Consider the following 16995-nt stretch of genomic DNA (forward strand, 5'->3'; position numbering starts at 1 on the left):
CAAAGGGAGGAGGCGGCAGCGCCCCTGGGCTGCTGGAGCTCAGGATCTGGCTGTTGTCAGGTCAGCCCCGTTGTCCATCCCCAGCTCGCTCCTGTAGAGTCCAGGGCTGGCACTGGTGTTATTCCAGGGATCATCAGCATCGGATCCAGCTGCCAGTGCCCCGTTCCTGGAGGCAGGTTCTCCATGTGCCGCTGGGCTGAGAGCAGTGGGAGCAGCTATTGGAGATGTTCCTCCCTAATGGGTGGTTGTTTCCGTCCACGCAGCAGCCTCCTCTTTGTGCACAGATGTATTTATATCAGAACATGGGGCTCAGGAACACATGGGAGGTCCTGAAGGATGGGAACTGCAGGAGAGGAGCGGGGAAACAATAGGGAACTATTGTGCAAGAGGGTTGGCAGCGGCTCTGCATGAACACCCCTTGGAAGCCTGGAAGGGATGGGAATGAATGGGAAGCGAAGGGAACAGGGTGGAGCTGGATGAGCTTCAGGGTCCCTTCCGCCCGCACCAGGCTGGGATCCTGGGGTCAGGGTGAGCTCTGCCCTTCGCTCCCTTCCTGCTCCCCCTCAGCTGTGACCCGCGGCACTTTCTTTCCTGGGTCTCTTGAAGCCTTTCAGGCCCTTTCTGAGGCTCGGTTTGGTGAGAACGCGGTGACAGAGAAACCCCAAAGCAGGGAAACCCCAAAGCAGGGAAACCCCAAAGCAGGGAAACCCCTCGCATCGAACGCACGTCTCTGGGCTCACCTGAACCGCGACACAGGGAGCTCCGACCCGCTCTGGGCTGGGGGTTCCCACTCTGTGCCCGGGAGAGGGTCCCGGTGCCCCCAATGGATTCAATCCACGCAAGAGCCAGACCCCGAGCTCTGGGGCTTTCTGCCTGCAGCAGGGCGCAGAGAGCACCCAGGCTGCCAGCCCCGGCCTCCTTTGCCTCTCCCTCCTTTGCCCTCGCAGCTTTCCACGGACCTTTTCCCTTTGTTTTTCGGGGGTTTGGGTTGGTTTTTTTCCTGTCGATTCCCCTCGAGCTCAGCATCACCTCTGCTGCTGCACCCCCCTTAACCGCAGTCACCCAGGGCTGTGGGACCCCCCCACAGGGGTTTCCACCTCCTCAGCAGGGCAGGGGTGGAAGAGCCCCGGGGGGTAAGAGCTGGGCTCAGCTGGGGGGCGTCCGTGTGATGAACTGCGGCTTGCTAGGGAGGAAATCACCCCCCATGGCCCTGCTCCACAGCTCCTGCTGCCGGCCGGAGCCTGGTGCTTGCTCGGTCTTGCGGCAAAGGGGAAGCCGTTGTGGTCCTCCTGCCGTGGTGATGGCGATGGGTTTGAGCCCCTGCAATGTCCGGCTGGGGCCTCAGTTCCAGCTCTCCCTTGCCCTGTGCTGCTTCTCCTGGAGCAGCTGGGCTGGGGCATCCACGAGCTGGGTTTGCTTTGGGGTTCTCCATAGGGAGCTTTAGGAAAACCTCCGTGGTGCTGCTCTTGAGCGCAGGAGCAACCGGACGCTCTCCCACCCGTGCTTCCCAGGCCTCGCAGGAGGCGCCGGCTGTGGACGGGAGCGTTCAGCTTCCTCCCCGAGCAGCCGCATTCCCTGGTTTCTGGTGTGCACGAGGAGCGGAGCGGGCGCAGGCCTGGCTGCGGTCTCCTCATCACAGCTCGGTGCTGTCTCGGTGCCGGGCGCTGCTCTCACCTCCCTTGGTTCTCCGTGCCCTGAGCCCGTTAAACCCCTGACCCTGGCCGGGATGGGGCTGGCTGCTTCCTGGGGTCAGCATCCACTTCCCAGCTCTCAATGGCCTCGCTGCAGGGAGGGAGCAGGAACTGCAGCCCTGCACTTCCCAGCAGCAGAATTCCCCCTGGGATGCTCCTCGGGCCCTTGTTTGTGGCAGAGGAAGAGAGCTTGTGCAAGAGGTCACCTCTGCCCACTGCCCCATGGGGAGCAGGCACGGAGGGGAGCCCCCTTCACCCCTACAGCCCCAAGCACAGGCAGAGGACACAAAGCACAGCTCACGCTTTAATTACTGTCCCCACTGCGCCCAGCGTGTTCCCAGGCACAAGGGGATGTCACCACATGTTGAGTGTCACTGGCGTGAGGGGACAACGTGGGGTGTTATCAGGGCTGGGGCTGTCTTTGACATGGGGAGACCTGTGTGGGGACAGGGGGTGTCCCTGCACATTGCCAGGGGTGGGTATAGGGGCTGTCCTCATGTGCTGCTGTGTGGGGAAGACACAAAGAGTGTCCCAGGACGTGTGGGGAGTCACAGGGTACGGACCCCTCCCTGGCTATGCAGCAAGACCCAAGATGTGTCCCCTCATAGACACATCCCCATGGTGACAAAGATGTCCCGCATTGCTGTGTGCTGCCATGTCCTGCACATCACCCCCCATGTGCTGCCATGTCCTGCTCATCACCCCCCCATGTGCTGCCATGTGCTGCCATGTCCTGCACATCACCCCCCATGTGCTGCCATGTCCTGCTCATCACCCCCCATGTGCTGCCATGTCCTGCACATCACCCCCCCATGTGCTGCCATGTCCTGCACATCACCCCCCCATGTCCCCCCATGTGCTGCCATGTCCTGCTCATCACCCCCCATGTGCTGCCATGTCCTGCACATCACCCCCCACGTGCTGCCATGTCCTGCACATCACCCCCCATGTGCTGCCACGTCCTGCACATCACCCCCCATGTGCTGCCATGTCCTGCACATCACCCCCCATGTGCTGCCATGTCCTGCACATCACCCCCCACGTGCTGCCACGTCCCCGTGCCCTACCCGCGCTCGCAGATGAGCTCGACAACGCTGTGCTCCATGGGCACGGGGTCGAGGCACCGGTGCGCGGCGCTGGCGGCCACCTCGTCCAGCAGCCCCTGCACCACGCGCTCGTCGGCGGCGAAGCGCCACAGGTAGAGCTGCAGGTAGTGCCCGTCCACCTGCACCTGCTGCAGCCCGAAGCGGCCCAGCGTGCGCAGCCGCACGCACTCCAGCAGCGTCTTCAGGCTGATCTTGATGATCCCTGTCAGCACCGACACCTGTGCGCGGGGACAGCGGGGACCGTGCCACGGCGCTGGCCACAGGGCACCAACCCCCAGGCCTCGGCGGCACGGGGACGTGGGGACACCCCTCTCCAGACCATCGGCTCCTAGGAAGCTCCCATCCCAGTCACCAGTGCCGTGGGGTACGTGGCAGGCAGGAGGTGGGGAGGTTGGGGACTGTGGGGGCATCGGGACCGGAGGGGACCCTGGGGACAAGGGGATGTTCCCGCAGCCTCACCTTGTTGAACTCGACGGGGCTGAAGATGTCAATGCGCTCGGAGAAGAGCTTCTGGATGTTGCTGAGCAGGTGGGTGTCCATGGGGGCACTGGGGGTGGTGACACCAGGACAGTCAGGGGCACGGGGACAGTCGAGTGCTTGAAAAAGCCAGGGGATGTGGGGCCAGGGACGCAGCGTTGTCAGCGGACAGGGGGAGCAGACGGAGATGGTTGGAGGAAGAAGGGATGCTTGGGGAACACAAGGATGGGCGGTGGACGTGGAGACAACTGGGGAATGTGGGGATGGCAACAGGACATGGGGAGATGAGGCAATTGTGGGGCACACGGCAGTGATCTTTGGGGGATACTGGGGCAGGTGGGGGAGCACGGGGACACACGGGAAGCATCTGGGAACACAGGGGCAGTTTGGGGATGCAAAGGGGGTCACGGGGAAGCTGTGGTGGGTACTGGGGGGCACAGTGCTGACCTGGGGGTGTAGCTGGGGGCGTAGCGCCCTGGGGCCCGCGAGCTGCTGTACACAGAGAAGGCTCTTCGGCTGGAGTCACTGCTCTGCGCCCGCCGCACGCCCTCCTCGAAGAGCTGCCCCACCTGCAGCAGCTCAGCCTCAGCGCTGCCATCCTGAACCACCCCAAGTACCCCCCGGTGCTCCCCAAGCTGGCCAGGATCCCCCAGACCCTCTGACACCCTTCCAAGGATCCTCAAGGGGACCTTGGGCATCCCCTATTGACCCTCAAGACAGCAGCCTCCCGGATGCCCTGGTACTCCCAGCTGCCCCTGGAAACCTCTGGGAATCACAGAACAGTTTGGGTTGAAGGGACCTTAAACTCATCCAGCTCCAACCCCTTCCACTGGAGCAGCTTGCTCCAAGCCCCTGTGTCCAGCCTGGCCTTGAGCACTGCCAGGGATGGGGCAGCCACAGCTTCTCTGGGCACCCTGTGCCAGCGCCTCAGCACCCTCCCAGGGAAGAGCTTCTGCCTAAGAGCTCAGCTCAGCCTCCCCTGCTTGGTAACTGCCAGGGATTTCATGGAGCCCTGTGGAGACGCTCCAAGGACTTCCTGAAGCCTCGAGGACCTCACGGGGACCCCCCCATGGGACTTCAGCCCCCCCGGGGCCGCGGTGCGGGCCCAACCTGGATGTCGATGGCGGTGATGTCCTCGACCACGCGCTTCATGACGGCGCGCACGTTGCGGGGCTCCACGGTGCTCAGCCAGTCGCGCGTCTCCACGCTCTTGCGCAGCATCTGTGCCACGGCCGCGCCCTGCGCCTGCACGTAGTGATCCAGCAGCCGCTGCGCCGCGCCTCGCGCCTCCGCGCACAGCACCGGCCCCGGCGTCACCGCGCGCGCCCCGTCCTGCGGGGACGTGGGACATGTGGGGACGGGCAGGAGCGCCCCGCACCTCCCCGCTGTCCCCATCATGGGGCCATGGGGATATCCCCTGAGCCTCCGGCTGTTCCACAGCACACGGACACCAGGGACCCATGGGGTGCAATCCAGGCCACCCCACCTGCAGCAGCATCGCTGCCATCCCTGTATCTTCAGGGCATCCGGGGGGCTTTGGGACGTGCAGAATCCCCTTGGGGACATCTGGGAGACACTGGCCCAGGTAAGGAGCTGTCATGTGTGCTGTACCCCAGGGTCATACCCTGGATGGACATGGGGGTAACAGCAGGGCACAGGGAAGGGCTTGAGGACATTTTGGGGTCCACCAGAGATGCCTCTGAGCACGCAGAGGTAGAAGCAAGATCCCCATAATCTCCGCACACACCATTGTCCCCAGGACCCCCCTCTGGGTGGACACAATGCCACAGAGCAACTTAGGGGTATTTGAAGGCATGTAGGGCCACCTGGGACCCCCCTGGAGCCATCTGGGGTAGAATCAGGCCCTTTAGTGTCCACTCAGGGATGTTTTCGGGGACACTGATGGAAGGAAAACCCCGTGCACCACATGGTAACCACCACTGTGTCCCGAATAGATGATGTGACGTGGCAGTGGGGAGCCCTTTTGCGGCATCCTGGGGACAGTTGGGGTCCCCTTAAGGCCATTCTGGGGCCAACTGGGGCAGTTTTGGGGGCTCACCTGGGGGGGGAACTGCTCGTCGGTCAGAGTCAGGATGTAGCTGATGGTGGTGGCCTCGTAGTCCAGACAGAGGCGGGCCAGGAGCAGCAGCAGGGCCGGGGGTGCTGCGGGGGCCCCTCGCTCAGCCGGGCCATCAGCGAAGCCGCGGGCGGTGCGGCAGAGCCAGCGCACGAAGGCCACCACCAGCCCTTCCCGCACAGCCTCCACGCAGAACTCCCCCTGCAACAAGGCCCAGTTACACCCCAAAAATACCCCCCCCGGCCCCAAAACCCATAAAGTGCCCCTTTAACCCCCCCATGAGTGCATCGTGTCCAAGGCCAGGCTGGACACAGGGGCTTGGAGCAAGCTGCTCTAGCGGAAGGTGTCCCATGGCAGGGTTGGAGCCGGATGAGCTTTAAGTTCCCTCCCAACCCAAACCAGTCTGGGATTGTATGAAACTGCCTGGGGCAGCCTCCAGGATGCCCACAGCCCCCCGATTCTGCCTCACGCAGGCCCCATCCTGCCATGTGCCCCCCCGGAGCTCACCTTGAAGTAGGGCAGGCTGGCGAAGGCGACGTCCTTGGCGGTGAAGAGCTGCACGTAGGCCAGCACGGCCTTGAGCTGGCTGAGCACGGAGGCGGACAGCGTGGCCAGGAGGTCGGGCAGGCCGGGCCCCTCCTTGCCGGGGGGCCGGGGGGCAGCCAGCGCCTGGCGCACGTCCCCGAGGCAGCCCATGAAGAAGGTCTGCAGCGCCCGCAGGTACCGGTCCACGCGCTCCCGCGCTGCCCGCGCCACCAACGCGGCGCCCGCCTCGGCGCCGGCCGCGGGGAGCAGCTCCAGCAGCGCGCGGAGCCGGCGGTGGAAGCGGTCGAGCGCCCGCACCAGCAGGGACGTGTCCCCCAGGCCCCGCTCCAGCGCCAGGCGCCGCTCCAGCAGCTCGAAGTAGCGCGCGGTGAGCGCGGCCGCGAAGGCCTCCAGGCGGCCCGGCCCGGCGCCCGCCCGGCCCTCGAAGAGGCTGCGGTAGGAGCCCGCCAGCAGGCACAGGCTGCCCACGAAGGCCGAGCTGCCCCGGTCCACGAAGTCCAGGATGTCGGAGGCGGGCGGCGGCGTGGCCGCGGCGCCGGGGGGGCCGGGTGGCGGCAGCTCGGCCTCCAGCGTTGCCAGCTCGGCCTCCAGGCGGGCGCCCGCGTGGCTCAGGAACTCCTCACACAGCTCCTCGGGAGGCTCCTCCAGCTGCAGCAGCATCTCCACGCACTCGGTGAGCTCCTTGGGGTCCAAGGTCTCATCCCTGGGGACGGGCGAGAGGAGGGGTTACGGGGGCGGGAGGCTCCGCGGTTCGGGTCACCGCAAACAGGGAACAGCAACGGAAGCCATCGGTAGGCTTCAGAGTAAACAGCAATTAATGAGGAAACAAAGCGGGGGGCACTAATGCTCCAGAGGCAGCAGTGCGTGTAGTAATAAAGAACTCACGGCAGGTTTCAGGGCTTACAGAAGTAACAAACCCCCTCAGAAGGTTCCAGAATTATGCCTTGGCCATGAACACATGAGAAAACCCCAGTAGTGGTCAGACTGAACCTCGTACTCTATGAATGCTCTGCATGAGGGATCATAGGATCATGGAGTAGAACCACAGACTAAGTCCAACCGCCTGCAATGAGCAGGGACATGTTCAATGAGATCACGTTGCCTGGCCTGGAATGCCTCCAGGGATGGTTCCTCACACTAACAACATGCTCCAGTGTTCCCTTCTCTGGGATGTTTCTCGGGGGCTGTTGTCATTAGGATTCAGATTTAACACTCCCATCCCTTGAAAAGCTGTCCTGCTGTAATTGTTATCAGTACGTTTCAGGGTTAACGCACCACAACCACCACCATACCCGAAAGGGGGCTGTTCATGGAATGGCTCTCATTAGTCTCCAGAGTGACACCCCCCCCCCCCAAGGCTGTTCCCTGGCGCTGTCACCAGCAGGCTCTGCAGTGACCCCCCCAGGCTGTTCCCCAGCAGGCTCTGCAGTGACCCCCCCACAGCTGTTCCCCATCAGGCTCTGCAGTGACCCCCCCCGGCTGTTCCCCAGCAGGCTCTGCAGTGACCCCCCCCAGGCTGTTCCCCATCAGGCTCTGCAGTGACCCCCCCAGCTGCTCCCCAGCAGGCTCTGCAGTGACCCCCCCCGGCTGTTCCCCATCAGGCTCTGCAGTGACCCCCCCAGGCTGTTCCCCATCAGGCTCTGCAGTGACCCCCCCAGGCTGTTCCCCATCAGGCTCTGCAGTGACCCCCCCACAGCTGTTCCCCAGCAGGCTCTGCAGTGACCCCCCCCCCAGCAGGCTCTGCAGTGACCCCCCCCCCCAGCTGTTCCCCAGCAGGCTCTGCAGTGACCCCCCCCCCCCCCCCCCCCCCCCCCCCCAGGCTGTTCCCCAGCAGGCTCTGCAGTGACCCCCCCCAAGCTGTTCCCCAGCAGGCTCTGCAGTGACCCCCCCAGTTGCTTCCCAGCAGGCTCTGCAGTGACCCCCCCAGCTGCTCCCCAGCAGGCTCTGCAGTGACCCCCCCAGCTGCTCCCCAGCAGGCTCTGCAGTGACACCCCCCCCCAGCTGCTCCCCAGCAGGCTCTGCAGTGACCCCCCCCCAAGCTGTTCCCCAGCAGGCTCTGCAGTGACCCCCCCCCCAAGCTGTTCCCCAGCAGGCTCTGCAGTGAGCTGTTCCCCCCCCAGGCTGTTCCCCAGCAGGCTCTGCAGTGACCCCCCCCCCACGCTGTTCCCCAGCAGGCTCTGCAGTGACCCCCCCCCCAGCTGTTCCCCAGCAGGCTCTGCAGTGACCCCCCCCAGGCTGCTTCCCAGCAGGCTCTGCAGTGACCCCCCCAGCTGCTCCCCAGCAGGCTCTGCAGTGACCCCCCTGGTGCTCACCGGAGGCGTGCACGCAGGCGCTGGGCCAGTTCGGCCATGATGGCGCGGCTCTCGTCCTCGATGGCGCGGAAGGAGGGCAGATGCCGGTAGTGGCGGAGCACGGCGCGGGCGCGCGCGTGGCAGCGCAGAGCACGGGCGGGCTCAGCCCCTGGTGCTGCCCAGAGCCGCAGCCGCCCCGGCACCTCCACCAGGGACTGCAGCTTCCGCAGCAGCGCCTGCACCCCTGCGGCCAGAGGGACCGGGCCATAGGCCAGGGCCTGGAGCTGGACCTGCCCCGCCAGGGTCCATCCACCCCCCAGATGTGCTCCTCAGCACCCCCACTGTTATCTGCCCACCACCCCCTGAATCTGAGCCGTCCAACCCCCTCATATCTGCCCCAGTCCCCTCAGATGTGCCCCAACCCCCTCAGATCTGCCCCAACCCCCTCAGATCTGCCCCGACCCCCTCAGATCTGCCCTCCAGGGTCCCCCAACACCCCGTTATCTGCCCCAAACCTGCCCCATAACCCCAAGATCTGTGCCCCTTACACCCCCTGGATAGGCTCCTCAGCCCCCACCCCCCATTATCTATCCTCCACCTCTGCCCCATAACCCCCAGATCTTTACCCCAAGTCTCCCCCAACCCCTTCAATCTACCCTTACCTATAAGATTTGCCCCCAGGGTCCCCTCCACCCCAAGATCTGCCCCCCAGACCCCTACATCTGCCCCCAAGAGCCCAGCCCTGCCCCTAGGGCCTCCCCCCCCGCCATACCGGCGAGCTGCGCGCCACGGCGGTGCCGGTCCTGCAGCGCGGCGCTGACGCGGGCGCTGGATGTGCTGATGGCGGCCATGTTGGCTGCCAGGTCGTCCATCTCGGCCTCCATGTGCCGGAAATCCACCTTCATCTTCCGGATGGTGTCTGGGGAGCAGGAGCCACACGTGGGGTCCCTCGGCTGCCCGGGACCCCCCCGGTGCCCGCGTGCCCCCCGCCGGGTGCTCACCGGTGGCAGAGATGAACTTGTTGTAGTTCTCATAGAGCAGGGTCTGCATGTCGCTGTCCAGGGCGCGGATCTCCCGGCCCAGCTCGGCCTCGCGCGCCAGCAGCTGCGCCAGGGGACACTCGCTGCGGACCTGGGGGGGGGACAGGGGCATGAACACCCCAACCACATTGCAGCCAGAGCCACTGCCCCCAGCCCCCTGCTCCCAGCCCCACTGCCCACAGCCCCACTGCCCCCAACCCCCTGCTCCCAGCCCCACTGCCCCCAGCCCCCTGCTCCCAGCCCCACTGCCCCCACCCCCCTGCTCCCAGCCCCACTGCCCCCAGCTCACTGCTCCCAGCCCCACTGCCCACAGCCCCACTGCCCACAGCCCCACTGCCCCCAACCCCCTGCTCCCAGCCCCACTGCCCCCAACTCACTGCTCCCAGCCCCCCTGCTCCCAGCCCCACTGCCCCCAACCCCCTGCTCCCAGCCCCACTGCCCCCAACTCACTGCTCCCAGCCCTGCTGCCCTCAGCTCACTGCCCCCACCCCCACTGCCCCCCAACCAACTTCCCCTTCCAGGCCCTTGATTTACCCCAATAAGCCTATGACTGCCCCTCTGGGGCCCTACCTGCCCCTCGGGTCCCCCCCCCCAGGATGGCCAGCTGCCCCTTCAGAGCCCTGACTACCACCGAGGGAGTGCTGTCAAGACCCCCAGATCCCCAGATGTCCCCCTGGGATGTTCATCTGCCCCCAGGAGCTCTAACTGCCCCCAGTGAGTGCTGATTGCCCCTGCCCCCCCCCCAGCTGCCCCACAGGACCCCGATATTGCCCCCATGGAGCCACCCGTGATCTACAGCCCCTGTGGAAGGCGATCCACAGGGTCCCTCCCCGGGGGTGCCGCTGCGTGGGGTGTCCCCGGGGACCGGGCGCTGTCACGGCGGGCTCAAAGGTCACCTTAGTGAGGAAAACCTCGGGGTCGAAGTGGGGCCCGTTGATGTCGGCGGGGTCCGGGGCCGCCTCGGCCGCCTCTGCCGCGGAGGGGCCGTAGTAGCGCTGGAGGGGCCCATGGGGCCGCCGCCACCCGCCGGTACCGGAACCGCTGCCGGGCTCGGGGCTGCCCCCGCCGCCGCTCCCCGCCGCCTCCGGCTCCGCCATCGCGCCACCGCTTCCCGCACTTCCGGCCCGGCCCCCGAGCGTCACTTCCGCCGCGACGTCGCTGTCGCCGTGGCAACCGGGCTCCGTGCCCGTCATGGCGGTCCCAGCGCTGGCCCCGGGCCGCGGCCGCCCCATCCCGCCCCGTCCCGCTGTGTCCGGGGGTGAGGACGCGGGAGGAGGCGCCGGTCCCGAGGGGTGAGCGGCGGTGGCGGCCCCGGCCCCTCAGGCGGCGTCCGTGCGAGCGCTCCCCTCGGGGCGGTGGGGACCCTGCGGGGACGCGCCCGGCCCCTGCTCCCCCGGCCCCCTCCGGTTCCTCATCGGGGGCTGCCCCGGAGCCGCCCCCAGCGGTTGGGGAGGGGGTGTCATGGGGGGGGGGGCACGGGGGCCGGAGCAGGAGCCCCGGCTGAGCCCTGCCCAGTGGCGGGACTCGTGGCTCCGTTTCTGGGTTGAAATCAGCATCTGCGCCCCGAGCGGCCTTGCCCGCCCCCAGGGGTGGGTTTGATCCCCCCGAAGCTCCTTTCCCTGCCCTCACAGCCCCCAAGCAAGGGGCGAAACACCAAGGAGGACCAGAAGCAGGGCCCTGGTGACGCGGGGGTGACCCAGGGCTCCCAACAGGCTGGGGTGGGCACACAGAGCAGGGCACAGCAAAGAGCACCCAGAGCTGCTCACAACGGGCAGCCCTTGCTGAGGACAAGGCCCCGCAGTCACCTTTTGGGTGGGTTTTGTCCCTTTTCCCCTCCCAGGTGATGCAGATCCAGCCCCAGGCGCCCGCAGCTTCCCCAGGACCTGCGATCCCACCCTGAGGCAGCGACCCGCATCCTGCTCCTTCCAGCACAGCACTGGGAGCACGCAGATGCAGGCAGCGGCTCCCGGCGGTATTTCACCTTTCTCATTGCTACCGAAGGACTGTCCATGTGTGCTGCAGCCATCCCAGTCGCACGGGGCCCACCCCAGCTCCGGTGCTGACTGTGAGTGCTCGAGGGAAGGATGCGCTCCCCTGTGCCATAGCGATTTGGGGCTGCTCCTCTCCAAAGCCGCCCTCAGGTAACAGCTCACTGCTGAGCTCTGGCTCTTGGTTCTTACAGCTTCAATAGAATCAGGGAATGGTCTGGGTTGGAAAGGACCTTAAGATCATCCAGTTCCAGCCCCCTGCCATGGGCAGGGACACCTCCCACTAAACCAGGTCACCCAAGGCTCTGTCCAACCTGGCCTTGAACACTGCCAGGGATGGAGCATTCACAGCTTCAGTAGAGACACCCCGATGTTTTGTACATTCCCCTCTAGCTGGGGGGGGTGTGGGGAGGATCTGCTCACATTTGTATGCTGCAGGAAAGCACTGTCATTTTAGAGCTATAGGAAGCCTAAACCAAGATGAACAGATTAACTGAGCAGATGTCCAGGGGGCCTGAGGGGTCGGTGGTGGCTGAATGAGGAAGCCCCCGTGCTGATGTGTTGGGTGGTTGATCCCATGTCCCTCCGTGCTGCTGCTGTGGTTCACCCACATGCTCAGTTCTTCCTTCTCTCTGACTTTGTGCTTCCTGAGGGCATTCACTGCAGTGCAGGGCTCTCCTGCAGCACTCACAGAGGTTACCCATCCTCACCCAGCTTTCCCAAGAGCTTCCCGGTGCTGTGTTCAGGGGCTGTGGCTGGTTCCCAAATGAGCCCCACGCAGAGAGGAACCCTCCGATGGAGCACACTGCTTGGCAGTGCTCCTGCAGATCCCTCTGCATGGGGAAGCCTTTGACCTGATCACAGGCTGGCACCCAATGATGCCAATCACCACCCCAGCAGGACATGGGCAGCCTGGGAGAAGCAGGGGGAGCCTGGAGGATTGCCTGGAGCAGGAAGAGGAGGAGGAGAGGGCACAGAGCCCATGGGGTCCTATGGGGGCTGAATCCAAACACATGGCAGCAGTGGGGTGGGAACTGGAGAGGGCACAACTTCAAGAACCTTAACCTGACATTTCAAGTTTAAAACCCCTGAGGTTAATTTTACATATACATATAAAAACCCTTGGATTGATTTCTAGAGGAATTCAAAGGATCAGAGACAAAAGCTCCAGTCCCTGCACTGCAGTTCCCTGAAGAGGTGCAGTTCCCACTTCCTGGGATAATGTTGAGATTGGGCTTTTAGGCAGCAGGTTCTCTACAGCTCCAGCACAACACCTGAGGGATCTGATCTTGGCACGCAGCCTTGCTAACGTGAGCACAAGAGAGAAACACTTGAAGATTCTAAAGCCAGAGCTTTATTTACAACAGTAAAAGCAAATGGAAAGAGCTGGGAGTTGCCGCATCTCCCCAGAGAAGCAGGAGGAAGAACCAAAGTCACCACTGCCTCCTTTCTACTGGCCTTCCCTGTGCACTTCCCAAAGGTAGAAGCCAAAAGACACCCAAGTCCAGCCAGGGCAGTGTCTGGACACAGCCTGGTACAGGTGAACGAAGGATAACACTGTCCCCTTATGGATCTGGAGCTGGGTCAGTCCAAGGACAAGGGAATTCCTAATGGGTGCAAGGGGAGGCCAAAGGAACCCCCCGCTGGTGAACATGGGCTTGCTGGGGAGGAGAAGGGCTGGAACGTCAGAGCTTCAGGTGGTTGGTGCAGGAAGAGAAGTGAAGCAGCTCAGCAGAGACTTTCACAAAGGAAACCCAGCACACGTGAGCAGTGGGTGCAGAAACAGTCAGGATGGGACACAGCAGCTCTGCTCAGCTGCCTGGGACAGGAGCACTTGCAACAGGCACCAGAGGCTGGTTTATTTTACATCCTTTCTCCCAACAGGCACAGCACGTGACAGTTACAGAGCAAAGTGAAGTAACTGAGCTATGGAAGAGCGCAGCTGGGGCTGTGATGTGAGAGAGCAGCCCAGGAAAGGCTGGGAGGGTGATGGGAAGGTGCGGTCCCAGCTCCTGCATCCCCAGAGCCACGTGCAGCACCTCCGGGGAGGAAACTGGCCCCGCTGCGGGAGTAATGGCTCTGGGACAGGACGGGAGGGATGTGCCCCAAGCACTGCAGGCAGGCTCCCGGAGCACTGCAAAGGCAAAGCCGGGGGTACCTGCTCCGTGAAAGCAGAAACAAAGCCACCCTCTGACCCAATCCCTCCGTGACCTCCACCAGTGGCACCGTTCAGGAGTTGCACTTGACCTCAGCCTCTGTACATCTTCCCAAAGTGCTCCAGTACCGGAATACCACAAGAACTGAACTGAACTGAACTGGACCTTTTGCCATCAGGTTCTCTTTACACTGATTTCAGAGTTAAGGGAGTGTGTTTCCAGCTGCGTGGGAGGGACTAGAAGATACCATATGTGGGCAAATGGAAGTGGCTTATGGGCTCTAGCCCTCCTTTCTTGCAGGGTTCATCCCTGGTGTTGCCCAGAAGGGGGATAAAGGTGACAGAGCTCACATTCAAATGAAGTTTTATTCCTCTGCAACAATTGGGAAGTATCAGGGTGCAGATCTGCCAATTTCATTTCAAGGCAGAGCACACTTCATTTCACCCAGTGACCCCAATGCTATCAATAGGCCACGGGGAGAGCAGGTATCAGCTGAGTGGAGACGCTGGAATGTCTGTCACACGTTCATGCTTCCAGACCTCCTCAATCAGCATCCTGAACTCCAGAGCTTCCAAACCTCAGCTGGGTTACGGGTATCAGTGAGTCTCTGGAGCCACATCTCCTCACAAGCCTAGTACACAGCATCAAAAAGGGAGGTAACACAAAAGCAGCCTTTAAAAATAGGCTGTGAGACGTGGCCAACGAGGCAAGAGATAAAGGTGTCAGCACTTAACTTCGGGATGTGTTATACATGAGAACCTGTTTAGAACCACATAATTTTATAGAGATGTCTCAGACCAGCAGAACAAGGAGGAGAAGCCGGTGGACAGAGGTTATTTGGAAGGTCTGTCTGGAACACCTGGAGGCCTCCACCACGGGGCAGAGCCAGATGAGCAGTTCTGTCAGTCACTGTGTTTGCTGTCCTGTGAAACCCGCAGAGCAGCTCAAGTCCCTGCTTTGGCCACCAGGTAGTAGAGGATGACGAAGAGCAGGATGAGCCCAGCTGAGACGGAGCAGAGCAGCCGCCGGTTCTCCCTGCCGGAGCGCGCCATGCTGGAGAAGCGCTTCACGCTGCCCGTCAGCAGCCCCGTCACACTCAGCAGGTCCGAGTCCTGGGGACAGAGGACGGGCAGGTGGAGGCTTACAAACACACCAGCAACAGATCAGAGTTAACAGCACCTCGACATTCCCTAGGTGAAGCTGGGCCATCACACACACCGGGCTGTGCTCCCAAGCCCAGAAGGCGTGATCTCCTGCCATCATTCTATTCTCCCCTCAGCATGGGGTGACATTCACATGCAGCTCTGCCAGAGGGGGGCAAACAGCTCTCAAACTAATGCAGTTTGGGCAGTTTCATTTTGACTTTTGGTCTGGTTTTCCTTATCCACAAACTACTCGGAGCTTCTGCTCGTGTTGCTCCTGAAATGCTTCGAAGTCTCCTCTGTAACAGCACAGTTTCATGCTGGTCAAAGACTTCTCCTTTAAGGTCTTTTGCCATGACACCTTTTACTTTGATTCTCCATTCTCCTGCTTATCAGGCTGAGAAAACATCCGTTTCGGACACTCCAACACTCTCAGCAGACGCTGCTATTACACAGCTACAAGCTGAGCTTTGACTCAGCTGGTTTCTACACTACAATTATCCGCTCTCTTGCTTCCACACACCAGCTCTCCATGTCCAGCTCAGGCAGAAAACGTGCTCTGAGCACCAGTGTTATGGTGCTGATCAACTCAAACCTCTGCCTGGATTCCCTTCCTTCATGAGCTGCCTTTCTCCTAAAAAGCCTCAGCAGATGACCCCTCTGCTCCAAGGATGTGCTAGCCTGGCCTGCCCCTAGTGCACTGGGATCTTCCATCAGCAACCAGAGCTTAAGAGGCAGATAACTGGGAAGGGAATTTGGTTTCACTGGTGGCATGTGTCAGAAGGAAAACAGAACAGGGCCCTGACCAGCACCAAAATCACAGGGGCAGCTGAGGAACAGGCCCATCTCCCAGCAGCAGCCGCAGGAGGCAGCTCTTTAACCCTGGGAAGGAGGTGATCTCCACCTGTATTTCTACATCAGTCCATCCAGATGCTAGATACCAACCCCGTCAGCCCCTTGGACAAAGCGACCCTGCCAGCAGTGAAGTGCCTGATGGTTTTGTACCATGAAATCCACTGGGACCGGGTTCAGTTACATTCCTGGTTTGCCAAATGGAGTGCTGGGATCTACCTTTGCTGTTAACCTGGAGCTGCTGCTCACTGAGAGCCAGCAGGCGCAGGCCGCTCTCTACACGTCACCGGTTCCTTACCATGCCATCCAGGTAACGGTTCTGCTCCTCCGCATCTTTGTCGATGTCCAGCGCCAGCTACACAGGGATGAAACAGGGATTAGCGACCTTCAGTGCAGAGAGAACCGGACACACGTGCTGCTGGTTAAACTGAAATGCACATCAGAAAAGCAAGCCTCAGCTCCCCCCTACACGCAGAGGCTTGTTCCGTCAGGAAACAAGATTCTCATTCAGGTTTGGGTGGTTGAACTTTTGTCAGCTCTGAGAATAAAGCTGGGCTGTCCAAAACCGTCACATCGGGCAGGAGCACTTACAGATGGGGACACAACAGCAGGGACTGAGTCTTCCCTTCTACCAGGCGAGTCATTGACTTCTGTTAAGCTCTAAATCAAAGCGCTTGATGTTAGGAGGAGCAAAGCAGCTCTGAGAACACCACACAGAAGGCGTATTTTTCAGACCTGCTTTATGTGCCTGTTTACTGCGACCTTTTCCTCGAGGAGCTGGGCTTTACTACCCCTGTGCAGCTCTGATGTGGTCTCTGTGCCTAAAACTGTGTGCTGCGACACCCACGCCATCCCCTCTGGATGCTGTCTCTAAAGCTGGGCAGGGAAGCGCGGATTCGCAGATACCCCCGGCGTTTCGCAAGGGGAAGTTAAGGAACAGCTCGGGGCCATCACACACGCGGGCCGGCACCCCAGGGCCAGCGGGGCAGGGGCTGCGCCGTCCGGCCTCGGGCACTCACCGCCTTGAGCCGGGTGACCTTGCCGGCCAGGCTCTCTGCCATGCGCTTGTTCTCCGCGTCCAGCACATCCTCGCTCCCAGCGCTCGCACCTGGGCCGGGGAGGAGGCGGCTGAGCCCCACCGGCTCTTTGCTCTCCCGACGCGCTCGCTGCCCCCCCCGCCCCCCGAGGTCTCCGCTGGCCACGGGGGCCGTTACCGCTGCCCCCCCCGGCTTTGCCACGGGACGATCCCCAGCTCCTTTTGCCCAAACTACCGCGAACTTCCCCCAGAGGGACACGGGCAGAACCGCAGCGCCCTGCCCCGAGCTCCCGGCTCCAGCAGCGCCGGGGGCTCCGTGCCCAGCGCGGGGAGGCTGAAGCCGCTCACACCGGGGCTCTTCCCCGCCTCGGCCCTTCCGGGGCTCCCCCCGGCAACCGGGCCCCGGCCTGAAGCGGCTCCCGAAGGACGGCGGGGCCGGCCCCGGCCTCGATCCCTCCCCCGCGCCCCCATGGGACCCCCGTCCCCCGGCGGCGGCGGCGGCAGCGGCAGCAGCAGAGTCCCCCCGCCGCCCCCGGCCTCACCTCGGCCCCACTCCGCCATGGCTGCCGCTGGTCCCGCCCCACCGGGCGGAG

General features: G+C 62.9%; 2 protein-coding genes across 2 annotated transcripts; both read right to left on the reverse strand.

Annotated features, from left to right (window-relative positions):
• Positions 1-2715: 2715 nt before the first annotated feature.
• VPS51 (VPS51 subunit of GARP complex) lies at positions 2716-10345 on the reverse strand. Its single transcript, XM_057396649.1, has 10 exons — positions 10125-10345; positions 9190-9319; positions 8961-9107; positions 8210-8432; positions 5859-6600; positions 5334-5552; positions 4385-4606; positions 3722-3843; positions 3257-3344; positions 2716-3015 (listed from the first exon to the last, which is right to left on the reverse strand). The coding sequence occupies exons 1-10, from the start codon at positions 10323-10325 to the stop codon at positions 2755-2757; spliced, it is 2355 nt and encodes a 784-aa protein (XP_057252632.1). The 5' UTR covers positions 10326-10345; the 3' UTR covers positions 2716-2754.
• A 3741-nt stretch (positions 10346-14086) lies between these two features.
• BET1L (Bet1 golgi vesicular membrane trafficking protein like) lies at positions 14087-16978 on the reverse strand. Its single transcript, XM_057396637.1, has 4 exons — positions 16945-16978; positions 16386-16474; positions 15665-15721; positions 14087-14484 (listed from the first exon to the last, which is right to left on the reverse strand). The coding sequence occupies exons 1-4, from the start codon at positions 16961-16963 to the stop codon at positions 14317-14319; spliced, it is 333 nt and encodes a 110-aa protein (XP_057252620.1). The 5' UTR covers positions 16964-16978; the 3' UTR covers positions 14087-14316.
• Between the last annotated feature and the right edge of the window lie 17 nt (positions 16979-16995).

Source organism: Pezoporus wallicus, unplaced genomic scaffold (assembly GCF_028554395.1).
Source record: "Pezoporus wallicus isolate ANWC-B61680 ecotype Strahan unplaced genomic scaffold, APGP_CSIRO_Pwel_v1 contig_14128, whole genome shotgun sequence".
NCBI lineage: Eukaryota > Metazoa > Chordata > Aves > Psittaciformes > Psittacidae > Pezoporus > Pezoporus wallicus.

What these genes read in the sequence shown, in the direction of transcription:
- VPS51 (XM_057396649.1), bottom strand. Translation starts at nt 10,325, where the DNA reads ATGGCGGAGCCGGAGGCGGCGGGGAGCGGCGGCGGGGGCAGCCCCGAG. An exon ending in CCAGCCTGCCCTACTTCAAG is followed by an intron (nt 5,553 to 5,858) that starts GTGAGCTCCGGG and finishes GCCTTGTTGCAG; the next exon opens with GGGGAGTTCTGCGTGGAGGC. An exon ending in GCCCCGTCGAGTTCAACAAG is followed by an intron (nt 3,016 to 3,256) that starts GTGAGGCTGCGG and finishes CCCCGCGCACAG; the next exon opens with GTGTCGGTGCTGACAGGGAT.
- BET1L (XM_057396637.1), bottom strand. An exon ending in AGGTCACCCGGCTCAAGGCG is followed by an intron (nt 15,722 to 16,385) that starts GTGAGTGCCCGA and finishes ATCCCTGTGTAG; the next exon opens with CTGGCGCTGGACATCGACAA. An exon ending in ACCGTTACCTGGATGGCATG is followed by an intron (nt 14,485 to 15,664) that starts GTAAGGAACCGG and finishes CTCTGTCCCCAG; the next exon opens with GACTCGGACCTGCTGAGTGT.